At 37.0% G+C, this 11,483-nt stretch overlaps 1 protein-coding gene across 1 annotated transcript; it reads left to right on the plus strand.

The window, feature by feature from the left end:
* Positions 1-2,046: 2,046 nt before the first annotated feature.
* On the plus strand, positions 2,047-5,365 carry LOC147010475 (uncharacterized). The gene is made up of 2 exons (XM_085860363.1): positions 2,047-4,074; positions 4,463-5,365. Exons 1-2 carry the CDS (start codon positions 3,982-3,984, stop codon positions 5,363-5,365), a joined length of 996 nt encoding a protein of 331 aa, XP_085716489.1. The 5' UTR covers positions 2,047-3,981.
* The last annotated feature ends 6,118 nt before the right edge of the window (positions 5,366-11,483 follow it).

The following is an 11,483-nucleotide window of genomic DNA, read 5'->3' on the forward strand; positions in this document are numbered from 1 at the left end:
CTCTCTCTGTCTCTCTCTGTCTCTCTCTGTCTCTCTGTCTCTCTCTGTCTCCCTCTCTCTCTCTCTCTCTGGTGTTTGGTTTTCAAATGATTGAGCATATTGGGAGTATTTCACTGATGAGCAATGTCTTTAGTAAAACGTGAGCATGTAACTTTAGAACTGTCTTTAACTTTCCCAAAATAATTTCCAAATGTACTTCTGGACCTTTTGAACAACAAGTCCAAACTTTATCAGTCAATGTATTGCTTACCCGTCCATCAGCAAAACAATCAGCACGCTTTACCGGTACACAGATTTAGCGGATATTTGTGTTTGTTCATTGAAAGAAGCAGGGGAGACCTCGTGTTGTGTTTCGCGTTTAAGTCAGTTGGGGTCTTGGAGTATGGGGATAATTGGGCATAAATAGAGACCAAAGGGGAAAGGAAGAGGAGTTCTTAAAATGTGATTGATGCTCAATGTGGGTGATATCAACAATAGGAGAAGCAGAGGGTTCTTACTGTTGCAGAAAGTGTGAGGAAATCGCTCACTTGAGGATGGTTATTACTAGGTTGAAGGAACGGATCGATAAGTTGCAGCAAGTAGCAAAATGTGAGAAATTTGTGGATAATAGTTCGTTATCGTTGTAGAGTGAGGTTGTTGAAGATATTGGAAGTGGTGAGGGTGCAGCAGGAGCAAACGGTGGAGAGGTTGCAGCGGAAGCAAACGGTGGTGTGGGTGCAGCGATAGTAAACGGTGGTGGGAGTGCAGAGGGCGCAGGCAGTGGTGAGGGTGCAGAGAGTGCAGGCAGTGGTGAGAGTGCAGAGAGCGCAGGCAGTGGTGAGAGTGCAGAGAGTGCAGGCAGTGGTGAGAGTGCAGAGAGTGCAGGCAGTGGTGAGCGTGCAGAGAGTGCAGGCAGTGGTGAGAGTGCAGAGAGCGCAGGCAGTGGTGAGGGTGCAGAGAGTGCAGGCAGTGGTGAGAGTGCAGAGAGTGCAGGCAGTGGTGAGGGTGCAGAGAGTGCAGGCAGTGGTGAGAGTGCAGAGAGCGCAGGCAGTGGTGAGGGTGCAGAGAGTGCAGGCAGTGGTGAGAGTGCAGAGAGTGCAGGCAGTGGTGAGGGTGCAGAGAGCGCAGGCAGTGGTGAGAGTGCAGAGAGCGCAAGCAGTGGTGAAGCAGCGAGGATGTTCCTCGAGGGAGAGCAAGGTGGCCAAGGATGCGTGTGATCACTGATCAAGTAAATAATTTTAAAAGGCCGTTCATTATCTCCAAAAGGGTTGTGTTAATTAACCCAAACATGCGATTTTTCAGTCATGCACTTCCTTGGAGTTTTATTAGTTTACATGCAAAGTTTCAGGCTGCTCGGTTTTAGAGTTTTGTACTTATGGAGGAGACACACTGACATGCTGACACACATTGACATTTATTAGTTTCGATAATTATATCGAGAAATTTATGAAACTTTCCACTCGCTTTGGACATACTTATCTTTGTTTTATCTTTGCACACACATGCTTATCTTTGTTTTATCTTTGCACACACACATGCTTATCTTTGTTTTATCTTTGCACACACACATGCTTATCTTTGTTTTATCTTTGCACACACACATGCTTATCTTTGTTTTCACGGCTGTTTTCTCCGAACGAGGTGTTTGTGGTTTTCTCTACAATTCCCCACATTGTGACGGTTTAACTGTTCCGTTTTTTTCTCTTTGTCTCTGTTATAAGTTTTATGGAGTTGGTGATTTTTAAATGTAAATGTTTCATAAAAACAACGAGAAAGAGTAATTAGAGATTTACACACCCTCGACACAACTTGTTTGTGTGCACGTGGTGTGGTATGTTTTGTGGTGTGGTATGTTTTGTGGTGTGGTGTGTTTTGTGCGTTTCTTTTTTGTTTTTTTTGGATACACTGTCGAGGCTCGTCTGAGAGCTAACACACAGAACACACAACAAGGAGCAGGCAACAAGAGGGGGAGGGAAGGAAAAAACAGTGTGGAACAGATATGAGGATATCTGTGGAAGGGAGAGCGATGGGGTGGGGAACACAGGGTAAACAAGATGGACACTCGAGGGACTTTCAGGAAGAAAAGCAGTGAATTTGAAAGAGGTGGGTTTGGGATGGATTAGTGGGGGTAGAAAAGATCGTGGTTTTGGATAGGGAAAGACAAGAGATGGATAAACAGCTGTTCAAGAGATGGTGGTGAACAAAAGACGTGGGGGGAAGAGTGGGATGGAAGAGAGTGTGGGAGTTTGTTCCAAAGTTGGCGAAAAAAGGGGAATGAAAGGGCGAAGGTGAGCAGTGATTCTTGATTTTGGTAGTTTTACCAGAAGGGGGTTGCTGGTAGACCTTAAGTGCCCTGCATAAATATGGTGGAGACATATCTCACACAGAGCGTGGGGGGGGGGGCGAGGCCAGAGAGGAGATGGTAGAAGACAGACAGACCACCGACCTGCCTGCGGTGAGAGAGTGAGAGACCCAAAGACTCAGCCACATTACGGGAGACACCAATGATCCTAAATACTTCGGTTACAACAACGTGAAGCCAAGAAAGGTGAGAGGTGGGAGCACCAATCCAGAGAGGAGAGCAGTACTCCATCAGGCTGTGGATGAAAACTTTGTATGTGGTTAGGAGTTCTGGTGTGCCAAGGAAGGACTTTGCACAATGGAACATGCCCAGTCGGCAACTGGCATTCCCAGGAAAGATCATGGCACATCGTGAGACCCAGAAGCTTGAAAGAAAGGACTTCTTCAAGAGGATTATTGAAAAATTAGAATGTGTGGGGTGGGGGTCCAGATGGTCCTTTCGGAGGCAAAGTGAGAGGATAAGATTTGTCAGGATTGAAAGGCATGTTCCACAGGTTGGACCAGATTGTTATTTTATAAAGATCTGCAGAGAGTAAAGAGGTTGATGCTTGCTGATTTGAGGGATAACAGATGGTATGGCAAAGGGTGGAGTCATCAGCAAAGAGATGAAGAGGATTTTCCAGAGTCGGAGAGATCATTGATGAAAACCAGAAAAAGAACAGGGCCCAGCACACCACCTTGAGGAACTCCAGCCTGGACAGGAAGAGGGGATGAGAGAACTCCATTAAGGGCCACACGTTGGTTACGACAAGAAAGGAAGTCTACGAGCCGTGAGTGGAGATGGCCTTGGATACCATAGAAAGAGTTTGGTAAGCAGGGCAACGTGAGTAGGGTAAGAATACTGATTCTGGCTCACTTTTCCCCATGTAAATGAATGGGGGATTTTCAGCGATTCATTTTTTTTTCCCTAAAAATAAACCCCCCTTTTTATCCCAAGGTATATTTATTTGTCTCCCCTTTTAACCTGGAGGTTGAACCTCATTGAATTGAACACCTGGGGGTTGAACAGCTCACTCATTGAACCTATAAAGATTTGTTCATTCTCAAATTCCTTCAATAGTTTAATTTTCTTTGCACAATAATCCCCATCTAAAATATTGACAAACAAAACATTTGAATCTTTATATTTTTTAAGATACCCCATTTGTGCCATTACGAAATGATAAACTTCTCTTAATACTCTTGTTTGACCACCTCCTGAGCCACAGGTTATTTTTTGTTAAGCCCCGCCCACTTTTCTTTAAGCCCCGCCCACTTTTGTTAAGCCCCGCCCACTTTTGCTAAGCTCCGCCCACTTTTCATAAGGTATTTTTCTAAGCCACGCCCACTTTTCCTAAGCCCCGCCCACTTTTGCTAAGCTCCGCCCACTTTTCATAAGGTATTTTTTCTAAGCCACGCCCACTTTTCCTAAGCTCCGCCTACTTTTGCTAAGCCCCGCCCACTCTTACATCATTTCCAGTTCATCTCTGACTCACAAAGAAATCACTAGAAAATTACAGGATGTTATGGTTTTGAAAAATTTCCCAATGAAGGCTTGCCTAGGCTTGCCCAGGGAATTTCCAAAGGAAACCACACCCACCAGTCTTTCTCTATAAAAGCTTCAAACCCAGGCTCCATTTTAAACATTTGTTTTTGCTGGCAATGGTGTTCTGTGTGCTTGTCTCGAACTCTCTGTCTTCTATGGAACTAAACCTTCAAGTTGATGAACTGGATTCAAACCTCTTATCTATTGAGGTAAGATTTTTTATTTTCCTATTTTCAAACTTTGATTGAAGCATACTCATTTAATAATTAAATAACTTAATTAATACATTATTATTTTCTCTCACAGGAAATTGTATCTGAAATACAAAATGAAAATACTGCTTTTGCTACAACTTGGGGGAAATTGTTGGCTTGGTTGAAGACCTTATGAGCGACCAAGACCTTGAGTGGGATGACTTTGGTGTTCCTTGGAACTCTCTGTCTTGTATGGAACTAAACCTTCAAGTTGATGAACTGGATTCAAACCTCTTATCTATTAAGGTAAGATTTTTTATTTTCCTATTTTCAAACTTTGATTGAAGCATACTCATTTAATAATTAAATAACTTAATTAATACATTATTATTTTCTCTCACAGGAAATTGTGTCTGAAATACGAAATGAAAATACTGCTTTTGCTACAACTTGGGGCGAAATTGTTGGCTTGGTTGAAGACCTTATGAGCGACCAAGACCCACAGAACGAGTTCGTCCTTGATGACCCAACCAAAGAGTTATACCTTGGAGACCAGCAAAATCCTGAAAAAGAGTTTTACAGCAATAGTACTCATTGTGAGTTATCAAGACAATACCCACTGAACAAGTTATACCTTGATGAGCCAGAATACAAGTTTTACCTTGGAGACTCACAAATTTTGAAAAAATCAAGAAATGAGTTCTGCCTTGATGGTTTAAATAACTACCTTGGAGACTCAGGAAAAGGGTTCTGCCAAGATGGTTCTAAATATGGGGCCTACCTTGGAGACTCACAAATTTTGAAAAAATCAGTAAATGAGTTCTGCCTTGATGGTTTAAATAACTACCTTGGAGACTCAGGAAAAGGGTTCTGCCAAGATGGTTCTAAATATGGGTCCTACCTTGGAGACTCACAAATTTTGAAAAAATCAGTAAATGAGTTATCCTTAAGAGACTTTGTAAGTTGGTTTTACTTTGAATACTTGAAATGTGGGTTCTGGATTGATAACTCACAATGTGATACATATCTTGGAAACTCAACGGGAATGTGGTTATACCTTGAAGACTTGGAAAGTTGGGTTTATGTTGGACACTTGAAACTTTTTTGGGGGCTTTTATTTATTTATTTATTTATTTATTATTATTATTATTATTTTATTTATTTATATTTTGGAGACTTTTGGAGTTGCTATCACTCTTTGGGATCTAAACCTATCAAGAAAGTTCTTACTCCCTCTTTCTATGTCATCAAACCTGAAAGCCTTAAAAGACAGAATTGGAAGAAGACAAACAAAAAAAAAAAGTAAAATATATATATATATATATATATATATATATATATATATATATATATATATATATATATATATATATATATATATATATATATATATATATATATATAGGTGGAAATCTCATTTTGAAAAAGACTGTTGGGTGAGGATTGAGTTGGGGTTGAGATTTTGAATGTGAGGGTTGGGGTTGAGATTTTGAATGTGAGGGTTGGGACACACACACATACACATCAACAAACAAAAGTTAAGCCTTGACTATTCAGTTGAGGATTCTGTGTTTGGGGTTCACAGATCTAAGAACGTCCCCCTTGACACACATTATATACTGTTATACACCTCGGACTTGGCCCTCGAGTGTCCACAACGGTGTATAGTAGGAGGGAGTGAAGCGCCAACCTATTGCTCCCATTACACACACACACACACACACACACAAACAAAAGTTAAACCTTGACTATTCAGTTGAGGATTCTGTGTTTGGGGTTCACAGATCTAAGAACGTCCCCCTTGACACACATTATATACTGTAATACACCTCGGACTTGGCCCTCGAGTGTCCACAAAGGTGTATTATCTGCTTAGTTTTGTCTTTTGTAATTCCTGTGAATAAAATGAACCTAAAATCTCTTCCCCTTCCAAATCATATATTTTATAAGTCCAAGGAACTGTATCTATTACATCAACAATTTTAAAAAGTTCTTTCGTCCATCGTTCAGTAAAACCCTTTTCAAAATGAGATTTCCACCTATATATTCTTACGATATCACCAACTTTGAACTTAGGTTTTCTGACATTAATCTCTTTTTCATATTTTAATTTTGTAAATGTTTCTGATGGCTTCATATTCGTTGACGTGTGAATCGTGTCATTATACTTATCCACAATATCCTGAATAAAAGATGACCATTGTTGTGAACCGAGTTGTGTGAATTTTTTATATAGTCTCTCTTTTAAGGTACGATTAAAACGTTCAACAACAACTGCCTTCCCTTCATTAAAGGTACTGTATAATGTAATACTGTTATTTTTTAGAAAATTCATAAATGTCTTGTTATAAAACTCTCTACCCTCATCAGTCCACAATTTTTTAGGTTTTCTCTTACTTTTATTAAATATCTGTTGAAAAGCTAACATAAGAGTATTACCTGTTTTGTTTTTTAAAGGGACAACCCACGCATATCTACTCCTCAAATCAATAACGGTTAAAGCATACTTGTACCCCTTATCATTATTGAGTTCAATCAAATCAGCAGACCAGATATAATCAACTTCCTTGGAATAAACTTTCCTTCTCTGAAACTTTGTGAATATTGGTTTATGTAATTCATCAGCTAATTGCTCTTCAGTCTTAATGGCATCATTAGAGCCTATAAGTTTTTTGAATTTCCAAGTCCAAGTTTCAATTTAGCACTAATCATCTTCTTCACAATGAACCTATCAACTTTTTCTCTCAAGGTTGGATTTTGTATCAGAGACAAATTATACAACATTTCTCTATCGGCTTCATGCTTTTCTTCCAACGTTGTGGTATTCCCATAATCAATATCGTGTCTCATGCACACTTCATCAACTCTATTGATTGGTTTACTCCAGGATTTAGGATTGTCTGCCTCATCTAATCTTTTATCCAAGTTTGTGCCTGGACCACAGAAAGAATACCCTGGAAGATGTAATTCCCCTGGTATTCCAGTAGTTGTAAATTTACTTCCTGATAAAAACTTTTGTATATCTCCTCCGAGTTTGTGTTTGGAGATAAATTGATTTTTTTTTGAACCACACACCGAACATATACCTTTTTGTATAACCCTGTTATTTTTACTTTTAATATATGAAATATTTTTAGTATTAGTTTTCTTTTTACATTTGAGACAATAACTCATTTATTTATGAGAAAAATTCCTGCAGAGTGCAAAAACCTTTTTAGTTTCCAACATGCACATTTGAATCTTAATTTTTAAAACATAAAGAATCCTTAGAAATGCCTTCACTCTCTCCTCCATATATTTAAGAAAAAACTTGAATTAAAATGAATAGCTTGACGATGCTAATAGTTTTGTTGAAAGTATTGCAAATAGACTTGTTAATTCTTTGTATTCCTTCCTGGTGGGTTGAGTTATTTTCTGTAATACCTCTATTCTTTTTTGAATCTCACTGGTTTCCATATTTTGATATTTATTTATTCTCTCCCTCTCCTCCCTCTCTCTCTTCTCTTTTTCCTCCTTCTCTTTCTTCTCTCTTTCCTCCTTCTCTCTCTTCTCCTTTTCCTCCTTCTCTTTCTTCTCTCTCTTCTCTCTTTCCTCCCTCTCTCTTTCCTCCTTCTCTCTCTCCTCCTTCTCCTTTTCCTCCTCTTCCCTCTCTTCTTCAACTCCTTCCTCATCCCTTACTATACTTGAATCGTTTACACCCCATAGAATATTATACATATATTCATCAGGATTTCTTGTTATTCCTGTATCCAAAATAATTTTTTTTACAACAGGAAACCAATAAAATTTCTTTTGAATTTCTAAAAGAGCCTTACCTTTTCTTAACCTTATAATTTTTTCATTATTTAACATTCTAATTAAATCTAAAGTTGTCGGTTTATCAACATCAGCATAATGCCAATCTTTTATTGAAAATACCTCATTCTTATGTTGTAGAACATATTTATTAAAATACCGAATACCCTTTTCTTGAAGGTATGCTTGGACACAGAAATGATAATTTTCTTGAAGCCTTCTTGCTGTCATTTATGTATTAGAAATATATGTTAGAATAATATTATGGCACGAAACACCTCCCCATCTTCCCATAGTTAAATCATTTTGTATTTCCTTACTTATTATATATAATCCTGTTTTTTCTGTTTTCATGAGATAAACAAGGGCAAAACCATTATTATATTTACCCTTATTAAATTCTTTTATTTGTTGTTTACTAATCGTGGCTCCACAAAACTCATTCTCGATACCAAGTGGATAATATTCTTCCTTACGAGACTGATTTAATTGTTCCAGGTCTTCGAGGTTAATTTTAAATGACCAATTATACCCTAAATCATTCATATCATACCCCCATTGTTCTATTCTCATACAAACGATACGCCCTTCTTTATAAAAATTTATTTTAATTCGAACTGTGAATTCTGTATGACCTGGAGATAATATCAACACTTCTGTATCTTTAGAATACACAGCCGTTTTATTTAAGTATATATATTGTGATAAATCGCTTAATCTCACCAAGTCATTCGCGTCAGTCGGGCTTGGATAATTTTTTAATTTATAAGCATTTTTCATGTTAATATTTTTGTTTATATTATATTTATATCGTTCAGCCTGTGCCTTTGTATAATAATTTGATAAATCAATATCCAGTTCTTGAGATACACCAAAGATAGAACCATCTTTACCAACATAAGTCATTTATATTAGATTAAAAATAATATCATAAAATTTTTTATTTTTGTTGAGTTGAAATAACACATATAGACATAATTGACCACAACACTTGGAATTTAATTCTTGGACTTGAAATGTTTGATAAACACCATTCTGTAAGAATTTTATGACTTCAACAGGTGGTGGAAGACCAAAACTATCAAAATAATATTTGTCTTGACTATTAAAAATACAAACCCAATGAGAACCGTTCCCATCATTATCTTCGAAGTTCATAATAATATTCTTTGTATGTTTCGACACATTTGTTAATTCATCTCTCATACAAATAACCACATTATGAATTTTTAATTTCTTACAATATTTGGCAAGTTGTAAATTTGATGTTGTATTCTCTCCAAATTCTTTCAACCACTCATCAATGCTCATTTATTTATTAGAAAGATATAATCCATTACCTCTTTTCGTTAATTTTACACCTGCTTGTGCTATAGAAGAAAGCATATCTCCAACTAACAATCTCGCTTTATCAGGCAGACCTTCAAGTTTTTCAGCAAAATCTACAATTACACCACTTCCACTAATTTGTTTCTCCAACTCTTTGTTATGTCTTTCCAATTCTTTTGAGCCTGGAGTTGAGCCTTCCTTTCGTTGGCAGTTTTGACCACTGTTGAAATACCACCCGTCAATGCTCCAACCGCACTTAAACCAGCAAATAAAGGAATTAGAAATGGGAGAAATCCTCCACTCGTCTCTCTTATTGAATATTTTTTCAACATTGGTTTTGTCATTTTAATTTTAAGTGAGCCAGTGTCATTCAAGATTTTAACCTGTTCTCTTGTGAGCAAAACATCAATTCTTACTGCTCCTTTTCTCTGAATTGTATTAACGTTAATCGTACAAGGCTTTTGATTTTGAACACAAGATGATAGTTTATGAAGATTGATTTGATTAACATATACCCCAGTTGGTACTTTGCCACTCATTTATTTAACAAAAAATTATGTGAGACTAATCATCACACCATTATCTGTATTAATCTGCAATTCTGTTTCTTCCAAAAGCAAACAATATGTATCAACTTCTTCACTCTCTCCTCTTTCAATGTATAGGGAAGTATCCACTCGATTAGACTTTATAGTTTCTTTTTGAGCGCTCAGGTCAAACGTATAGATTGTATACAAACTTTTAAATGCTGTCATATCCAAAATAGGTTCTTTATTTCCATTACTTTCACACACCTTTTGGTAAGACTTGTATGCTTCAGCAAAATCATTTTTTTCCCAATTAATTTCCAATCTATCTCGTGGATAAAATGTTCCATCTAGAGAAACGCGAAGTTGTTTCACCTTAGCATTATCACTCAATGCATTATTCTTATCAGTCGCAGTATCACCATCTGGCTTTTTAAAAATCATCCACAGATATCGTGGCTTTCCTTCCAGAACACCCAAATTCCACGTGTAAGTAGTTTGATTGAGTTTAACGTGTTGACATCTTCTTTTGAGGTATGATACACTGAGTGGTTTCTTTGAGTTAAGTCTTCGATTCAACATCTCTTCTGTTTTAAGATTAGGAGTATATTCACTGATATACCAACTCATCTCCTCAATTACAAATTTATTCTGATCACCAAAAGCATTACCAACACCAAAAAGCAATCTATTTTCATTATCATTCCTTTGTAGTTGAAATCTAATTTTAAGACCATACAGAACTTTATCATAATCACAAAATCCAAATATACCTTTAAGAGGAACTGCCACAGTAAAACTATTTTCTGCTTTTGTATCATCATTATACATTCCTTTCCTTTGAATATATCCAGGGTCTGTGTTTGTTCCCGTTGACATATCAGGAATAAAACCTTCGACAGACCCCTTTCCCATTCTATCACTGAATGTATAGAGTGTAAATTTCATCATTTCAGATACAGCAGAGACATAATCAACCGCTTCAACTTCTTGTGTTCCAATATACAATCGCACACTATCAAACATTTTCCAGAAGAAATCATTTACAAGTGTAGCGTTTGTGTTATTCCCAGCCTTAGTGAATTTAAATTTACACAACAAGAAACTTTCGGAGAGATTCAAATAGGTTTGTTGATTATTTATTTCAAAACTTTTTGTACCATTTGTATTCCAGTCTGTTCCAGTTATTGCATTTACCTTGAAGTAATCTTCTTTTTAGTGGAGTTTGAGATAATAATAGTATCATCCAAATCATAGATACTATCAATTGCTTCCATACTTGTATTTATTTAGGAAAAAAGATGTTAAAACTTTTGAAACCCTGATCCAAGTATTTGAATTATTTTCTGTCGTTCTTGGGGGACAACTGAGTTTTACCTTTCTTAATTTCTTTTATTGCTTGTAATTTATGAGATTCTTTCTGAGCATCTTTTATACTCTTTACAGCACCTGCTACATTTCCCACAGCAGAAGCAGTTGAACCAATTAGGTCTTTATGTTTAAGAATAGTTGAACCAATACCCATGAGAGTATCAATTATCCCATCTCCTCTAAATTGATGTCCGACACCCCTTTGTCTCTTAGGTTTATAGTATCCTCTACCAAGATACATACCTTCACCCTTGTAGTACGGGGAAAGGAACATCCCATCCCCTGTAATTATTTTATATTTTCCCAACTCGTGCTTCCTCACAATAACCATCGTATTTATTTATTGAAAAACTTCACGTAGGTGAATTCTGATGGATATAACTTCTCCATTAAAAGAGATCA

This window comes from Eptatretus burgeri, chromosome 16 (genome assembly GCF_056783735.1).
Source record: "Eptatretus burgeri isolate ZD-2024b chromosome 16, Ebu_testis_v1, whole genome shotgun sequence".
In the NCBI taxonomy this organism is placed as follows: domain Eukaryota; kingdom Metazoa; phylum Chordata; class Myxini; order Myxiniformes; family Myxinidae; genus Eptatretus; species Eptatretus burgeri.

Excerpts from the sequence above, each read along its gene's own strand:
- LOC147010475 (XM_085860363.1), top strand. The coding sequence starts at position 3,982 with ATGGTGTTCTGTGTGCTTGTCTCGAACTCTCTGTCTTCTATGGAACTA. Across the intron at positions 4,075-4,462 it reads CAAACCTCTTATCTATTGAG|GAAATTGTGTCTGAAATACG; the intron begins GTAAGATTTTTT and ends TTTCTCTCACAG.